The 19069-nt window shown below is 43.3% G+C and overlaps 2 protein-coding genes and 1 long non-coding RNA gene across 8 annotated transcripts in view; 1 reads left to right on the forward strand and 2 right to left on the reverse strand.

Moving 5' to 3' along the window:
* LOC310893921 (ethanolaminephosphotransferase 1-like) overlaps window positions 1-10455 on the forward strand; it is a 56202-nt gene extending 45747 nt beyond the window's left edge. Inside the window, exons 7-10 of the mRNA XM_083823433.1 lie at window positions 891-939; window positions 3084-3264; window positions 6856-7038; window positions 8226-10455. Coding sequence (XP_083679559.1) covers window positions 891-939; window positions 3084-3264; window positions 6856-7038; window positions 8226-8291 — 479 coding nt within the window. The 3' untranslated portion in view covers window positions 8292-10455. The remainder of the gene's footprint in view (window positions 1-890; window positions 940-3083; window positions 3265-6855; window positions 7039-8225) is intronic.
* On the reverse strand, window positions 949-6862 carry LOC310893923. Its single transcript, XR_014579410.1, has 3 exons — window positions 3898-6862; window positions 2559-2661; window positions 949-2146 (listed from the first exon to the last, which is right to left on the reverse strand). It is a non-coding gene; the product is annotated as an uncharacterized lncRNA (long non-coding RNA).
* Window positions 10456-11375: 920 nt separating the features above from the next.
* MAPRE2 (microtubule associated protein RP/EB family member 2) overlaps window positions 11376-19069 on the reverse strand; it is a 100308-nt gene continuing 92614 nt past the window's right edge. For all 6 annotated transcript variants that reach the window (XM_083823438.1, XM_083823434.1, XM_083823436.1 and 3 more), the window contains one exon: window positions 11376-14324. In XM_083823438.1, the coding sequence (XP_083679564.1) occupies window positions 14253-14324 (72 nt within the window). In that variant the 3' untranslated portion in view covers window positions 11376-14252. The remainder of the gene's footprint in view (window positions 14325-19069) is intronic.

Raw genomic sequence — 19069 nt, forward strand, 5'->3', positions numbered from 1 at the left:
ACACATAGAACATGGGTGTCACAGCTCAAAGAGGGGTTGTATACATTCTCACCCACTTAGGCTGGCTAATATTGTTGCTTTTTCTTAAACCTTGAATGTCAGCTTTTAGCTGGAGTCTTTCTTTGTCGCTCGGATGGACCAGCAGCCCGTGTGTGGGTGTTGCACTGTGTATCAGTGGGTCTTCAGCCAGCTCCAGGGCTCTCCGCAGCAGCAATGCAGAGAGACACAGCGTTAACAAAGGCACATTCCTTGTCCTTTGTCAGTTAAAGCTGAGATCCGGAAAGGTCACAGCTGTATTTAAAAAAAAAAAAATCAGACAAAAAAAATCATCCAAATGATATCATGAAAATTAATTCATTTACACTATTGTTTCAGCAAAACAACTCATTATTTTAATCTCAGTATATTGAATTAAAAACCTATTATTTCCCCACTAATGTGGGCAGCACTGTTGGAGGTTAATTGTCCTTATATATTCCACTGGAAAGCTTTTGGCGTCAGACTCGTCTCTTTCTACATGAACAGAGATCAGCTCATGCTAAATGGGGCCGTGATCTTTCTTGGGTCCAGCAGAGGAACCTGTATTACAAATAGCTGATCCTGCCGACTCATTACATCGTAATTTTTAAAAATCTTCCAGCTACTGTCACTCATTACGCAAGAAAACCTGTATCAGCAACTACTTCTAGCACCTAAGTCTTGGAAAAATAAGGAAGGTTATATTATTGAGCCTGCAAATGGAGTTTGCATCCTGTAATGAGTACTGGAACACTGAGTCATTTCTAAAATGGCTCACTAGCTCAGTTATCATACAAGAGACTGTGAGGTTGTCAGTGCAGAATGACTGTAAATCATAGCATATGAATCTTCTTTTTTTTTTCTCCTTCCAGGCTTCAGTTTACTTCTTTCATTTCCACAAACACTATACAACATTCACAGGTAAGTGAATTAATATTATGTAAGTACTACCCCCTCCCATTTTATTCTGTGCATGTAATTGTTCTCTTACATGAGAAATAAATGTAATCTTTCAGCCAGATGCTGTCCTGAATATGTACTGTATTTTTTTTTTTTTCTGGTCAGCTTTCAGCATCTGACTGGTTTCTTTTCCATGTCTGTAACTCCTCTCATTTTTCTTTGCCTTGCCATTCTCCGGACAGTCTCACACTGTTCCTGGATGCTGAACTGATGAAAGCCCTATGGTTATAAACACTGCATTTTATTTGCAACCAAATGTGATTCGTAACTTTTACCTGCCCTAGGTAACATTCTGTAGCTGATCATTCCCATTCCATAAATGAGTTTATTGTCTTTCAGATCCTCCTGTAAAACCCCTCTCTGTCTGAAGGCTGCAGATAATTGCCATCAGATATGGGCCAGGCACGTGGCGAGCTATGATTACATCCAAGAGTTGGCTTGCTGCACCTAGAAATTTTATACACAGCTCGGTTATACTCTGATGGCCTATTTTTGTTAATGCTCTCTGCCTTCCTTTAGTATTTGGTAGCTCGTTTCCCTCATCTGTCACATCAGGTCTCTCAGATACTTTGTTTCTTGGAGGAGGGACTGTCACTCCCTGTCTTCAGGAATTAGCAGGAATGAATATTAGCATTTGCATTTTGGAGAGACTCTAAGATGATAATGTATAGTTCCTACACAGCCCCTTTCACGTTGCCCTATAGCCCTAGGGAAGGAGGTGGGGGGCAGGAAGGGTTGAGGACCTGCAGAAAGGCTGGGCTCTGGGGCAGGTTGCCTGGGGCAGCTCCGGGTGGGGGCTGGAGGCAGTGGAGCAAGGGGCTTTGCTTCGGGGAGGACTGGGAGAAGGCGGACAGCACCGTGAGCATGTCAAGCCCTGGCAGCAGCAGCATTTACCCTGACGAACATCGAGTTTTTGCTCTCCTTCTTCTCATTTTGGGACTTTTGTTTAGCGTTTGCCATCTCATGTCATTATCTGACACAGGTCTTCTGGTGGGATTTATTGTTCCCCTGAATAGAAGAGCATTGTAATTCTAAACATCCAGTCAGGGTTGCTTGAAGAATCCATACATGAGCTATGTGGCGTTGAGGGATTTGAGATTTTCAATAATCTTCTTTCCTTCTTCATCCTGCTGCCTGTTCTCAGTTGTTATTTTATCAGAAGTATGCTCTGTTTTGGAATGAGAAAAATATTTATTGGATTTTTGTCTAGCTGCTTTTATAAACACAAATACTCAGAGATTTTGAACAGGATATTTTGCAGTACACTTCAAACACAGAATCGTTCTTCTGAAATATATATATGAAGAAATGGTTTAAGGATAGTGAACTTTTAGTACATCAAACCTCCTACTGTTTTTATAACTTCTCAGTGAGTTTTGCTTGAATGAGTACGCAAGAAAGATGCAAAAGGTAGATGTTACACTTATCTTTTTTTCTATCTGACAGAAAATACACTCCTTTACTACCAATAATACTGTTATCTCTAAGAGGCAACTTAAAATGTCCAAGAAAACACAATTCGTAATTAATTTTCCATTTCTTTAATTAGTAAAAAAAAAAAAAAAAAAGTGTCTCCCTACCTTTAGGTTGCACTTTGCCAATGATGCAGGATTGTCTAGCAGCACCTCTGCCCAACCGAAACAACAGCAAAACCTGCCAGCCCTCTGCATGGCTGTGTTGTCACTGAAAACGTGGGGCATATCAGCTGAAGTCATTACATGTCTCACATTAGAAGGTTCATTATCTAAAAATACATGTTTTGACTTGACAAGTCTGCATGCTGTGCATGTGGACGACAGCTATGGTACCAGAGATACTGCAGCTCACGTTCTGTAAGCCTAGTGGTCCGCTGCCAGACAACGATTAGGGAGGGGAGCTGAACAGAAGCTGTGCAAATAAAGCAGTATAATTTTAGCCCAGAAATTAGTGTTCATTGGGTATCCTACAATTTCTCTTAAAAAGCCTGGGTACCTAACACATTTGCACAGGTAGTTGTGCTGCAAGATGAATTCTTGGGCTGAGTTCAGGCTAGAGTTTGAAGTTACTGTGTGGAAATAGAATGGATAAATTTTCTTACTCCATAAAATCATTGTATTTATTTACAGAGCACATCTAAAGAAAACACTGAAGAATGGTTCTTTGTATGAAGGACTCCTACCTCTTGTGTCACCTCTGTTGCTATTCGTTCTTCTTACAGTCTGGGTGGTTTTATCTCCAGGCAACATATTAGCAAAGCAACCAAGATTATTTTTATGGATGGTTGGGGTTACTTTCTCAAATGTTATTGTAAGTATGTTTGTGGTGGTGGTATTATTTAGAGACAGCTTTGTGTCAGCGAGACTTCTATTTTTACATAAATAAACAGAAGGGAACAGAAACTGTAGTTAAAATTCAGCAGAATCGCCTACACCACGCCTCTACCTCTGTGTTACGCGCTCTCTTACAAAAATATATCACAGCGGTTGTCTGGGCTGGGGACGCTTACAGTGCTGCGGTACTTATTCTACTACAGCATAACATTTTAATGATTTCTTCCCCCCAGGGTTTTATGAACAGCCCTGGGAAGGCTTCCCTTCCAGAAATCTAACAGATTTGCACCACACACAGGCAGAAATGTAAAATGAAGCTCAGTGTAGGCACAGACTTACCAGCAAGAGCTGGGGGTGGCTGTAGCCTTTCCCTCCTGTTTTCCCCATTAGCATGGCACGCACAGTCCTGTATCCTGCACATCGGCTGATCCCACATCTCCCCCTCACCGTTCAGAATAAGGCCATACCACCCACAGTCGTTTTTAGGGGAAGATGTGAAGTGATGCAGGAGCACAGTGATGGCTCTCTGCCCAAGGGTTGCTTTCTCCTACACCACATCAACACTGTTTCCAATTTCCCCCCCTTTAATGCCAATGGAGGCGACACAAACCTTGGTGAACAGCATGGGCAGCCAGGCAGTAATGCTGGCCATTGCAGGTGACACAGGACTTTCTTCTTTGCAGGAGGCCTCGTGCTTCTTTTCTTGCCAGGAGAGTAGCAAGTGAGCAGCAGCTAAATAGAAAGGTGTTCCTCTGGTTAATGCTAAGGTACCCTAAAGGACAGCGCCTGCTGGCATTTTCAGAAGGCAGTCTCCATCGCTATTCAAAATCATGTCACTGAGCAACGCTGCATCCAATGTAAAAAGTGGAAGGCTTGAAATGCCTTGCATTGTGAGAGAGAGCTTGGAAAATGCAGGATATTAGAAGGGAAAGCAGAACCCCTGTAGAAACTTACGTTCAGGAATGACAAAAATAATTGTGACACTTGTTATATATATTCTATAAATATATGTTTCTGAGGGTCACAGATTGAACAATTCCATCTTAAGGACTTAATCTGACAAAAGTTCATAGAACCATAGAAGAAAAATAGTAAGGCAAAACAGAAGTTTCTCAGTAGACTGCAGTTTCTTAGGCACTGAGTATAGTGCATATACTTAAGGCCTTGCTTTTAGTTTTTCCAAAACATCCACTGCAGTACGAGAGGCTTACATGAATTAAAAATGTCTGCATGTTAGCTGAAGGGTATAGCATTTTAAAAGCGAGCATTAAAAATGTATGTGTATTAGTTGTAGTTTATCACGTTTTAAAAGTGAAAAAAACAAGCCTGCCTTTCCTGTCACCTCCTCTGGTACCTCACGCACCGTTCCTCCAGCAGCAGGGGGACGGCTGTCAGCGCCATGCTGCGCTGCTCGGTGACGGCCCGACATGCTGGGTTTTCATTATCTGGCCTGCAGACCCCAGGCTGCAGCCCCTGCCTCGCTACCTGCCGCTATCTCAAGCTCCTCGTGCCTTTGTTAACGTGCCCAGTTGCCCTGCAGACCTTTTGGCTAAAGGCCTGGCTGCGGACCCGGCCTCGCAGCTGCACTAAGTCAGGGCCTGTAGGGAAGGTGGCGGCCTCCCACCTGTGGGCAGAAGGAAGGGCCTCCAGCCCGTCCTGAGAGACAGGACGTTTCCAGCATTTTTGGTTAAACTGAGGAAAAAAAGGCCTAAAAAGGAAAGATGCTTGTCCCTCGGAGGGATAAGGGAGCTGCAAAGCCCTCACAGGCAAGTGTCCCCACTTACGTGAAGGGTTCAGGCCCCACAGAGGAGACCTTTAGCCGTGACCACAGTGGGGGACTGAAGCGGCTGAGGTGGTGGCCCCCTGATGGCCGCCTCAGGAGATGTTTCATGAGGAACCTCCTGGGGAGATCTTAAGAGAAAAGGCACTCAGGGCCCACCTAGGGGCATAAACCGCAGAGATTTAAATCCAGCAGTACCAGGGTAGCTCGGCAAGGTGGAGGCGAGGGGGATCAGAAAGCACAGGGCATAGTCCCACAGCGTCACCCTTCCTTTCCAGTCTGCCTCTCCAGACCTGAGTATTTTCATCTCCTAATGGGGCCTTGGGCTGACTTTTAGTGTGAGAGAGGCAGTGCTGCAGGACCAGGAGCTGAAGAGAGATAAGGAGCTGAGGGAGACATACAGAGCCCATTTTGCAGCACTAAAGGTGAATTGCTCCAAATACGCCTAAGAAGTCTTCACGAAAAATCGAGTATCACACATAGCATGGCATAATAATGATTTAAAACAATGTGAAATCCAACCTTGGGACAAGTGCAATCATTCAGCCAAAAAATATAGTGTATATTTATGTATTAGAGAGATTTCTTAAGCAATCTCTGATACCCTCTGGAACAATTTGTAAGGAGTTACAGAATTGGTGCTATTCAAAAAAATTCATCGTCAATACCGATAATTCAAAGTAAGCAAATAAATTTACATTATGCACGTATGCTTACTTTTTGCATTATTGAAAGGTTTATGTGTTTGTTTTTTTTGCATCCTTCAGCGTCCATAGCACAAATAGTAAAGCCACTATTTTCATTAGATTTCAGTCAGACTGCTACTCCTTCTGTTACAGGATTTCAAGCACTGTACAGGGAATGATTTTTTTTTTTTTAATTTTTTCACTGTTTTCAGGATGCATAAAATCTATTTGTGACCACCTTCAAATTCTGAGCGAAACTTAAATCTATAAAAAATTCCTAAATCACATTTTTTTTTTTTCCCCGAAGAGAACGTATATGAGACAAATGGCTTAAGGAGTCTAACACAGGTAAAAGGACTCGAGTGCCTAACTATATAAATCTGAACTTAACTGAGTTCATCTCATGAGTGTTCAAGATCTCAGTAAAATTAAGCTAATTGTTTTCAGTTGAGTCATGCATTGTATATTCATTTTTTTCTGCCAGGAAAAAAGGGATCTTGGGATCCCTTTCCCTGGGCCCCAGCTCCATCTCCAGGGAGCTCGTCTCTGTAATCGAGCCAGGGAAATGGTGCTGCCCAGGTGGGTGTTTTAGTATATGGAGTAGTGCTAGGAAAGAAAAACAGGATTTGAAAGAGGCATATACCTTTCCCTCCCTTACATACGACAAACCAGAATATATTCCTGCCATGCCATGTGATTAGAATACCACTGTGCTCTCCTAGTGACTAAGTGGTGGCAATTTGATTTGGGATTACAACTTTATGAGACTGTGTGAAAGCACCGAGTGTCAAACAAACTCCCCTTTTGCAAAGCTGGGCTTCAGCTCATAAAGTGCAATGTGTCAAAACATTGTCTCCCTAAAAGAAGTGTGTATTTTAAATTACTTTCAATAAAGTCCTTTAAGAGTCCCAGACAACGAGGAACAAAGTTTGTCATCGATAGCCGTTTTCTTAGTAGAAACAGGCTCCATTTTGAAGTCTAGCCTGTTTTTTCCCCTATCAAAAGCAACCCACAGAGAAAATGGATGCAGGCTGTCTAGGAACATGCCGACCGCCCTGCGGCTGACCCAGCTCTTCTCACCTGGCCACCTCTGTTCCCGCAGTGCAAAGTCATCGTCTGCCAGATGAGCAGCACCCGGCCCGAGCTGCTCCACTGGTTCCTCTTCCCCTTGGCGCTGGTGGTCTACGCAGCCATCTCGGGGCTGCTGGGCTGGGCAGAAGAAGCGGTGCTGGCCGGGTTCACCGCGCTGGTCACGGCGGCTCATGTGCACTACGGCATCTGCGTGGTAAGCGGGCGGCTCCGAAACGGCCGGGCGAGAGCTGCGCGGGGCATGGCGCTGATAAGGGGCCCGGGGATGGTGTCTGTGCTCTCTGGTTGGGGCCCTGTCCAGGAGTCTCAGTTTTAAGTTATAGGTTTCTTATGTGTTTTATTTAGTGTAAAGTTAAAAAAATAAAAAATAATATCAGTTTGCTGCTGGCAGTGCCTTTTTGTGCATGCAGCGGCTTCAGTGATGAATAATTCCAATGAAATGACTGGTATTGACTTCAAAACTATCACAGTCATAATATTTATGGACAGGTTTACATAACAGCTGATCCGTCTGGTATGAATGCCCTCACCCCTTTGCCCTTTCTTCTCCTGAGGTTACTTGAGTGAAAAAACCAGGAAGGTAAAACGCAAAGTAAAATGCATAAAAGTCCTGCAATAAGGTGGCTAACTCTGCTTTCAATCTGCAGGCAAAATAACTGTCCACATTTCTCATCTTTTCATGGGCTTCTATTTAGCATCTCTCAAGCCGGAGACATGAAAGGTTTTCCAGTTCATTTAGTCTTACCCGCACATTTTTGTGTCTGTTACATATCAGTTTTGTCATTTATTATCCTCTGAATTACTGCTTAAATTCATTTTTCCTCAGTTAATGCCTTTTTTTTTTTCTAAAAAGCATTGTCAAATAATCCTTAGGAAAGTGTCTTAATGGGGGCTTACATTCGGATAAAACATCTTGCATGGCAAAGATCCCTCATTTAATAGGGATTTGCTCAGTATTCCTTTATTTAAGATAGCTGTTGGGATGCAAGGATTTTTCCTCCTGCCTTTGCAAGAGGCCTTTTGTCAGCAGACATTGCCATTGTCGCGGACTTTACCCAAGCACCAACAGGGGCCAGTCAATGGAGATCACAATGGGATCACCTGGTTAAAATCCGCTATTGAATGAGTGGGCCCAGCTCCATCGTGATTTATGTCGGCTGTGGATCCGGCCTGTAGCAATTTAACTTCCCATCAGTGTGATGCAAGAGGTGTGCCACGATCACAGCTCTCGTGTGGGGATACTTGTAGGTCCCTACGTGCTCCTAGGGCCCCAAGTACACCAGGGCGGTGGCTGGATCCTCCCCCGTGTGACCGGGAGGAGAGAGCTGGTGAGCTGTGAAGCTCGTACAGGACTGTTTGCTAATCCCTGTGATTTATCTTTAGGGGAGGCAGCTGAGCGAACACTTCAACATTTACATCTTTTCCCTGAAGAAACGCGTCCAAGAATGAACACCTGCACTACGGTCAGACTGTAACACTTGACATGGAGATTTCCAGCTCTTTTGATGTGATAAATAGTGGAATTAATCTGAGTAAAATAACCAAAGAATAGAATAGTCCAGATACTCGAACAACTGCGACAACGAGCTATGCAGCAAGATGCTTCATCTCAGAGGAAAATTCCTGTCCAGCAGAGACGTGTTTACCAAGTTATGCTGCTGCTAATATTTATTCTCTTCCCTAATGCCGTGTCACCTTCTCTGAAGCTTTTGTCTTCCTCCTCCTTGCCACTGTGCCCAAAGCCCTCGATAAAGCCATGCTGGGTTACGTGGGATCCTTGGTGTTTTATAACCAGAACTGGTTTTGCCCAGGCTCTTCACCAGTGAGACCCCAGCAACGCAAACCCACCCACTACGTCCTTCCCACTCAGACATCTGTGCCTGCTGCAGTTTCCATATTTGTTTTCTCACAGCTCAGTTCTTCCACGCAGTCTCCTGAAGGGCTTACGCACATTCAGTCTTTTCTTCACCTCAAACGAATGTGTGAAGAGACTGAGATCAGAAAGCTATGGGCACACTGAATTATTTTTGAAATGCAGGATCCCTCCCCCCCAGCATTAAGATGAAACTCGGCTGACCTGTATCTGTCCAAAATGCAGGCTCCATACCGGAGGCGCTTGCTTTTATACTTATTTTCTATGCAGTAACAAGCACATTGTTGATATTTAAGTAGCAACAAGCAATATGCCCTACAAAGGTAACCAGCTGAGAATAAATTTTGCCAACAAATGCTTGAATATGCTCACGTTTCACTGCAAAGCACACAGCTTTACAAACCGTGAAACGAGCAGTGAAAAAGGAGCCAGCCACGCACGTTCTAAATATTTTCGAACCTCGTCTATCAGTGCAAAATGCTAAGCAAACAATTATTTGCCTGTGTTCTTGAAACAAATTCTTGTGGTTTCAGATAATGACAAAAACCAACCAAATCAGACAAGAGCTTTTTTTTTTTTTTTTGACATTACACATTTGCATGCAGATGTAAACTGTTCTCTCCATCTATAATATATGTGGGCTTTCTGTGTGCCTTGGAGGAAGAGCCAGGAATTTGAGTTTCATCTCTTTTCATATGCTGCCCTAGCCAAAGGGACTTTGTGGCCTTGAAGCACTAATGAAACAATCTGTCCGCTTTCCCCAAGGTAAGCGTTATATTATATTTCTTGCACAGAGGGGTGAGACTGACTGACTGGCATGTTTATTAAATTGTTAAGTATCTCACTTGCCTGAAGCAGGGCAGAAACACAGGTGTTGAGCCACTGAACTTTGGGTTCACCTTTTTCAATTTTTAGACCTTTTTTTTCTGGCTTTATCACTGGCCTGATCACTTTTCCCCCAGTTAACATCCTCGTACATCAGTAAGAGTATTACAATTTTCAGATGACCACCAACTAGTCGTATCTCCCACCTGCACGTTATGCGAACAGCCTCACTTTAAGGTTGCCTGTCACAGTCATCGGCCCACCACGATGTTGGTTGGTAGGGAAGACTTCCCCTGGCAGCAACTACGAGTCTGAGGCAGGCATGCACGGAGAAATCCCACTGTTTGATGAAGTTAATTATTAATTCAGATAAAAGACACACTGATATAAAAGTCTGACCTGCTTCAATATTTTTAACCTGTCCATCAAAAGTATCTGGAGGAAGCCCTGACAAGAATACAATAAACAAAAATATCTCTGGATTGAAAGTGGTTGTACTGAAGGAACTCTGTGGACAGGCTTTCCTTTTCCCTCTATTTTGCACTTATTTATAAAAGCAATTGGAAATAAGGGGCACAGAAGCTGCACAATTTGGTACACTGTAATGGAATATTTTGAAATATTGCATTAAATGAAATTATGAAACTTGAACTGCCACAAGCTGCCTGCACTTGTACCTTTCTAAACAGAAATATAGCATCACTTTAAAAGGAAATCAAGCTCCAGACAGCTTTTTTGTATTCCACATGAAGACACGGCAAATATTTTTTTTTCCTTTTGAAAGTAACTTGTCACTACAATCTCTACAAAGACAAGTATAAACAGAGATCATGTAATGCACGGTGTACATACTGAATTGTTAGCCGTCTCAGATGGCAACTGGTTCAATGAAAGGGAATAAAAACACTTTGTTCATACGGCAGTGTGGTCGGATTTATTTTGCAAAGTCAGATAATGGTACGAAGATGACCAGAGCTTGGTTTAAGAACAATTTGTTATGGCCAACAAGTTAAGTCAGGAAGTTTTCTTTTGAACTATTTGAACTGGAAAATGTATTACTTCCGTTTTACGCTGTTGAGTATTCACACAAGCCCAAAGACACGCCTCCCCCACGTCTTACAAAAAGCAATGCAACTAGCTCTGCTCACACAGGTTTGGGTGCCCGGGTTGGAAATCGGCTCCTCTGGTCCCTGCTTCACCTACCCCCATATCAGAAACGTTCCCAAAGCGGGGCCGGGCCCCTGCCCTGGGGTACCTGGAGGTAGTGGGAGGATGGCAGGAGCTGGTCTGACCGCGCGGTGGTGGCACACAGCCAGGTGGCTTCAACCTGTGGCAGAAAGGCCTAAAACAGGTGACTTTTAGGTACTGCAAGGAAGGTTCATCCCTGAATCCTTGGCCCTTACAAAAGGTCACTGGGTGCTTCAGTGCCTTTGCTGTTGTGCCCTTTCCACCTCCCAGCTCCCTTAAGTTTTGCTTTTGATGTACCAAAACTAAGTGATGCTACAGGAGATTTAGTACTCTGAAATTGGAAAGCATTTGCCATAAAAAAGAATGTTCTGTTTACATGTACATATATATATACACACATATATACATGCATACATGCACCTTTTTTATTTGTTTGGTTTTGGTAGAAAGTGATACAGTTGCTGGGCTCTTGGGGAAATAAATAGACACTACCTGCAGACACAGGGTAAGTGAACTTATTTTTTTTAAAGCAGCTGTCTTTTTCTTCCTGCTCCCATATGCACTCAGTAACGAAGCAATTAAATATATGTATTTTAAACAGAAAAGTATTGTTTTAGAATGTTTTGAAGTCTCTAGAGCTAGACAGATTTTAACATATATTTTTTTATTAAATATGTAAAAAGATAAACGCAAGTCAAGTTATTCACATATTCAGACAAAAATCTACTCTACCATGCGACAATTTGTGGATAATGTAAAATGACTGATACATCTGGATAAGACTTTTTGTATCTATTATGTCATTACTCATCTATTTATAATTAACAATACATATGTTTACATTCCTTTCAGTTTACATTTAATATATAACCAAAGCTTTATGGTGTGCTATTTAGTAAAGGTAATTACAAATGCATATTAAAACCATAACGGAATAATGGGTTACTCGCAGGGGGGTGGGAGAAGGACAACTCTTTCCCCTTTCAGAGCATCGCTCTCCCCTCAGCACAGCCACATTTCTAGTGCCCAGGAGGTAATTTACTGCCCCGGCTCCCTGCATCAGTCACTTCCTCCTTGACACAAGCAGCGAGAGCACTACGCTCCTCAGACCAAAACCAGGATGGAGAGAACTTAAGGAAATGAAGTTCAGCTGTTGTTGTTGTCGTTCTTTAAAAGTGCTTCAGAGAGAAAAGTTCAGAGGCACCACAGCCTGACCACGAACCCCTGGGAGCTCAACAACCCAACTGTCTGCACCTTCAGAGAAGCGTTTTCTCTTGAAGTGCCCTCCTTGCACCTGCTCGAATATTAGCAGGAGGACAAACTGCAGTAATCAGACTGCTGCTGCTGATTAGGTTTATAGCCTGATCCCAAACTCCCTGCCCCATCAGAAATCCCCTACAGGTTAAAGGACGTTCTGGAGATTGGAAAAAAAAATTAGTAACTGCTCTTCAGTTCAACAGCATTATGAAGAACTACCGTTTATTACAATGACAATTGTAATAAGTACATAGGTTCTAATAAACACAAATACAATGAAAATGACAATTCCCCCATCTGTGGTGATTCTCGGAAATACTTAGTTTGGAAAATACACATTTTTATAAACCAGATCGTATTTGTAACCAATCAAAAATCAGAAAGGAAAGTGCTGGCCTGCAGGATGCAGTACTTTTGCTATTACCAGGTAGGCTGTGAGGTCAATGCTGGAGGCAGGGCCAGAAGATCTTCAACCCAGAGGGTCTAGAAACTCTACGGGCACGGGGAGCAATCAAGGAAATAGAAATACCTGTTCTAATGTTTAACAGTATTTTATAGATTGCCTGCGGTGCGACACAACAGCAGCGTTCTCACATTTAACTAAGAGCCACTTAGCTGCAAAAGATTTCTTAGGGACAGAAAACTGCACGTGTGCGCACGTGTTGGTGGGCTGATTAATTAAAAACCTCTCTACGGAAGCATCAGCTGGGAGCTCATGCTTTAGGAGCGCACGAAGACCTAAGAAGGTTTAGCTGTTCAACGGGTTTTTGAGTGTTTCAGTGACTGCAGACTGGGTTGGGACTTCCATGTACCTGCTTGATCAGAGGAACAATCCAGAATTAAGAAAAGTCAAGTGAGAGACCAAGAATACCAAGCATAAAATATTCAGAGAGACTAGAATGCACAGTTTCACGATAAAAACAAGGAATGCTTTATACACTTCAAGATACCTGTTTATAAAATACCATCATTTAGAACAGGGCGGTAGGGACCATTCTGGAGAGGAGCACTCACCGCAGGCGCCTCCCGGGTGGAGGTGCTGCTGCACCACGCCAGCCTCGCTGCAGGAGGGTCAGCCGAGCGCAGAGCTGGCTCGCTGCCCCTCGGCCAGCGGGTCTGATGCACGCACCGTCTCCAGGAGGACGTCTCGCTGCCTCTCCACGCTTCAGAAGCGGCCTCAACACCCGCGAGGTGTCCGCCGCCCACTCACAGGGAGCTCGGGGGTTTTCAGGGCTAGTTTTGTGGCTGGGTTTCCCCCGTACCTTGCACTAGTGAGGAAGCTTTCCATCTTCCAGACTTGCATGGTCAGGGCAGCAGAGGGGGGAGGTTAGCGAAAAGAAATGTCTGGCCTACTTTGTCCTCTTCTGAGGGGTGGGAAGCCAAGCATGACGGCAGAGATCGCGTCCTGCAGCTACACTTGTGTCAAGGAGATTCCTCCCCTGCATCAGCACTGAGCCCTCTGCGGGCAGAGCTGAAGCTGGAGGCTGGGACAGGGTTCCTCAGGAAGGAAGAAAAGCTGGGAAATGTCTATTGACTAGTCAGGAAACTGGGAGGGTTTTCAGAAGAAACTTAAGCGGATGTCTGTCCTCCAGAAATAAGTCAAAAAACATACCATGCAGCTTTCTAACAAGCTTTCTAACACAAGGTTTTAAATCTCTCCTAGTGAAACAGATGCTATGCCTTCCACTTCGTGAAGGCGGGAAAGGAATAAACGTGAGCAACACGAGCATTTTCCTCCACAACACACCTCATCGTTATGGCTTGAGCACGACTTCCACTGTATCCCTTTATTCCAATTGACCGAATTTATGCCCCAAGGCAGATGTACTAGGAAACGCCAAAGCACCACAAAGTGAGAGACACAGCTAGTGGTACGGTACTTCTTGCCACACAAAATGCCAATATAAATATGTTAGAACAAGTTACAAGTGTATCATACTTAAGACAAAAAGAAAAAAAATAAATATATATATTTTCTTAAAAGAGCAGAACAAATCTCAAGCAGCCAAGTGGTGAAGTTGCAGTGATGTACAGTAGGTGATGTAGCCCTACAGCCTCTTGGGAAGATACACTGAAAGAAGACTTCTGCAAATGCATCTTGGCAAAGTATGGGTACAGAATGCAGTGGTTGGCTGGCACTCACTATGGTACATAAATGTTAATGGCAGACTGGGAGTGAACTGATTTCAAGTTTGAGGCCACACATGTTCCATTCTCCGGAAGAAAGTTCTCACACAAAATGAAAATTGTCAGAGACGCTGGGTGAGTCAGTACTCCTCCTGCTGCTGGGGCTGTTCATGGACTTGCTCTTCACCTTCATGCTCTTCTGTGTGGCCCTCCTGCAGGCAGAAAAAGACCCCAAAACATTCTTCAGCAGACAGCATTCTTTCTGTAATCTTGCCCCACCGTGCTCCCTCTAGCCTCAAGTTCAACTTTTAACTTTCATTCAAATGAGAAGACATCAACACAAGACAGCTAATAATTCAGGTTTGCCACTGATTTACTTTGACACCCTCATATTCTGTCTCCACCTGTCTCTGTTTGGCCTTTCACAAGGCTATATGAGTTAGATTGCTTAATATTAAACTACGTGCTTCAATATATTAAGACAAAGTTGAAATTCAGAGCTTTTTTTTTAATCTCTGCTGCAATGAAAGCTGACATAAAAATAAATGCTAGCTCCTAGGTAACTTAAATCAGAGCCATTGTACAAATGAATCTCTCAGTAGCTCTTTTGCATAATTTTTTACTTAATGAGTTTTAAGACTATGAGAAGTCTGTTTACTGCAATTTGTTGCTGCAGCCTATGGGGCGTGGGCACAGTTAAAAATTCAAAATGGAGTAAAACCACCTCCATGGAGTAATTAGGCATATCCATGCTGATTTGTGTTCGTGACATTGTGAACTGTTTATTGTTTCTCTACTACTTTTGGACTTGCACATAAATACAAAATGAGCTGTTTCCCAAGAAAAGCAGATTTTTGTGACATTACAATAAAATGCATTTATTCTGCTTTTAATCAGTGTATATGCAGTAGTGACACTTCCACAGAAAAAGTGTCAGTTTTCAGCCTCACAGAGTGTAACTGTTCCAGCAAGCGATCAGTTCAAATAACCAGGTAGTGAGATATTCCAGTCAGATGCTGCATCATCGCACCCTGATGTCCTCCCATTTTCAGCCTGCCCAAAGATTTCTGAGCCTGTCTGCTACAGTTTTCACACAACCTGCACTGCAGGTTTGTATCTCTAAATGGACAAGGCACTTTTGCTATCACATACGTTAAAAATTAAACTCACTTTTTTTTTTAGGTCAGCTGTACTACTTTCCCAAACTGATATACTCATGCTAGTATAGCCCAGAGTTAAAGGCTATCAAAACCATGATTTTTAATGTTATCCAGAAAATATAACCAAAGATTTGCTAGGCACGAACACATTTTCTTTGGAAAAAGTCCACTATTCGCTTATTTACGGTGCTACTGCTAGAAGGCAGGTGATCACTACTGAACAGCTCCCTCTTGCACATGATTACTATCTGTAGTATTTTCTAGAGCTGTGCCTCTGAATTCCTGTTGTGAGAGGAAACCCTGACTGAGAGAAATGCTGGATCCTCATTGCACGTGCAATCGCGTGTTTAAAAAATTCAAGTTTTTAAACAGTTTTCAATTTAGAGACAACAGACCTGGTATCTTGAGTTGGCCTAGATCTATCAGAGCTCAGAAAGGCTGGTTGTTCCTCACAGCACTCTCTCTATTCCCATCAGGTGTAGCTACAAGTACAGATTCTCTCTAAAGCGCATTTCCATCCTTCCACGGCACGGTTTGCTGAAAAGATCCTACACATCTACTCCCTGCCCTGCATTAGTAGTGCTCAGCTGCAGGCAGCTCTGAAGGGAAACGCTTTTCCAAGACACCGAGCTGCCATTCAAATGCACCCTCGCTGATGAGGTGCCTCTGCAGAACTCGCCTGGCTCCCAGCAATTTTCATCGGCAGCGAGCGGCTTGGACAAACTAAGACACTGATACTGCTAAGTTTTCTAGCTGGAGGCAAAAATTGAAAGAAAAAGGAGGCCGTAACTTGAATCTTCCCAGAACAGTTCGGAGCAGCTTATACAATAAGAAAATGCTCCCCTTCTGGCAGCAAAATATTCATATTTCTAAACGGCAGGAACAAGTGAGTAAGGTCCCTATCATTTGTTGATACAATAGGAATATTCAGCTGTTTACCACATACAGGAACAGCCAAATTTCAATTGAAAGCAAGCTTGTGTGTCACTCGGGTGCTATTTTCAGGTAGATGCCACATGTATCAGATGGGACAATTGCAGTTTTGCATCTCATGGCACCCTTGGGGGAGCGATGCCTTTATCGCATATGGGATGTCAAGTCACAAATTCTTTTTGCTTGGTATCCAAAAATTCCATCTTCTGCAACGGGCTGCAGGAGTACAAGAATTCAGGGGTGCACCAGTTTCCAGGCAGAAGCTGCCTGCTGTGAGAACGTGACCCTGCGCTACAGGGTAAGAAAACTGAAGTGTGTTCAAACCTAAGGAGCTATGTGACCTGCTCTGTTGTGTACCTGTTCAATAGGCTCCACATGTGCAGATTTTATGATACGCCAAGTAGAAGAGCACATTCATGCAGATTTTATAGGTCATGTACATGCTATCCTTTCATGCGTAATAGGGAAAGCCTCTAACCGCAGGGAGTGGCTTGGGAACCTACCCTGCAGCTCTGAAGAAGAGCAGTGGCTCCCCTCCTGCCAGGCTTACCTTTGATGGAAATGGTAAATCTTATGTGACTACCCCAGAAGTTGTTCTGGGAGTTGGACACGTGCTTTCCAGTACGCGGAGCTTGTATAAATACGTGAAATGGGGAAGACAAGAATCACTCTGCACAATTACCTTGGGACTGTGGAATCTCCTTGAATAGCATCCCCTAATAAGGCAAGTAGTGGAAGGTCTATTCAGAGCATTTATTTCTGACTCAGATCACACGACCATGGCCATCTCTGCCTCCCACTACGAGAGATGCTCACTTTCGACCCTCAGCCCATCTGCCTCCAACTATTCAGGTGTGCCTGCAGACTGGAAAGCTACTCTTTATCAAAACCAGCTGCTGCGGGGGGTGGGTGCCTCTCCCAAAAGCAGCAACAGATGTAGCGGCTGCTAGAGCAGAAAGATACAAGACCAACTGAATTTCAAGCAATTTGTTTGGAAATGTGAGCCGAGCAACCCATAGATCAAAGAGATCCATCCAACTTCCGCATGAACTGAACCAGAACAGCCTATCTAGGAAAGCAAAAGCAGCAGCAATTTTGCTTCATGCCAAGACCTATATGGCTCCAGCGTTCATAACCAGGCACGCAGCCTCTTCTGGCTCTTCTGTCGGAAGCTCTCCTGCTATAAAACCAGACTACCAAATGCTTTGCATACTATCCAAGGTCTCAATCCTGTCTGTAGCAGCCACAGCATGAGTGCTAGAGGCCACGCTTCCCTGCAACACCCAAATGCATCCTTTTTCAATACCATTCTCTGACTACTTTGATTGTTTTTTTTAAACTGAGAAGCAGAAAGATTACTAAAAAGCAATTTGTAATTAAAAATTACAAAGGATTACAGACTGATCAGCCAAACTTTAAATGCAACTAGCAGACACGACATCCCTCTTGCATAAGCAAAGACAGATAATGAGGAGGTTTAGAACAGAACTGTACCAGGGAGAAGGAGAAGCCTTAAAAATAAGGAACCCAAACAGATTGATAATTGTGCTGTAAGACTCAAAATTCCAGCAAAATAAAGGAAAAAAAGAAGTCTTAAAAACATAGCCTTTATCAAATTAAATGAAACAAGCTCATGAAGTCACTTGGTTGAAACTGCACTATGACTTGGAATTCTGAAAAAATAATTATAAAAAAATACAAAAAACCCAACCCTTAACATGAACCTGACAAAAATCCCTCCGGTGCAATACTACAATAACCAAACGTCTGGAGAACACACCTTTTAAGTTCCAAATTCTGTATTTGTATTCTGAGTCATTCTACGTAGAATTCACCTGACAGCCCACAAGTCTCACGGGGGACCTATGAGCTACTGGGAGACTTCAGCACTTGAAGTGCTGTCCAGACTTTTCTTTTATAAGGATTAAATTAAGCGTAACACAAAATTAGGATATATAGAGAGACTTGTCCTTTCTGAATAAGTTGGCATGAAAAATAGGACATGATCACTACGAAGAGTACAGTAGACTCCTGTCAAATTACAGCTATGAAGGAAGAGTTTGAGATCACTATGAAATGGTTATTGGAGGAATGAACTGAAAACAAATTTAACTTAGCCATGATATTTAAGTACAAAGGCTTCGGTCAGGTATGACTTGTGCAGTATGCCTGAGCTGCATTACCTCACATCTCCCTCCTTGGAGAAAAACCTCATGGCCACAGTATCATTTATAACTGCCACGAATCCTGAAAATTAATGCAAACTTTTTTTTCTTCCTACTTGGCCCCGAATATTTAAGACACTCTGAAACAGAGATTACAACAATCTAAGCTGGATTTACCATGCACTTATTAGCAAGAAACCAGGAATGCTGAAGTAGCTTGTGCTTTGGGGCCATTTCCCATCTGGGGCTTGGGAAATCTAAACTGCTGTTACCAAGGGATTAACCCACAAAGTGTGGAGAGATAAGAGAATTTAACTTGGAACAACTTCATTAGACAGAGAGAAAAAACAGAACTTAGAGTCAAAGCAGGCCGATGAGACAGCAAAGTACGAAAGCAAGAAGTAGGCATCAGCAAGGTAACCACACTCTGTGGTTCTCAGTCTTAGCACACTGGGGTCTTGCTTCAGCAAACCCTAGTCTGTCTGCTAAGCTGAAGAGGGGATGTGTACCCCAGAAGATAAGGAGATGAATCCTGTCACTGAAAGGCAGGAAAAAAATGAGTGGGGAATGACCTCTGCGTTCTTCCCTGAGAGGTCAGGGCTCTGCTGCTGCTGAAGCAACATCCACGGCCTCCAACTGGAAGCACATTCTAGATAACGGCACAGCTCGTGTATCTAGTTCATGTGCAGGCACTGACGG

The sequence above is a fragment of the Anser anser genome (genome assembly GCF_964211835.1).
Source record: "Anser anser genome assembly, chromosome: 2".
NCBI lineage: Eukaryota > Metazoa > Chordata > Aves > Anseriformes > Anatidae > Anser > Anser anser.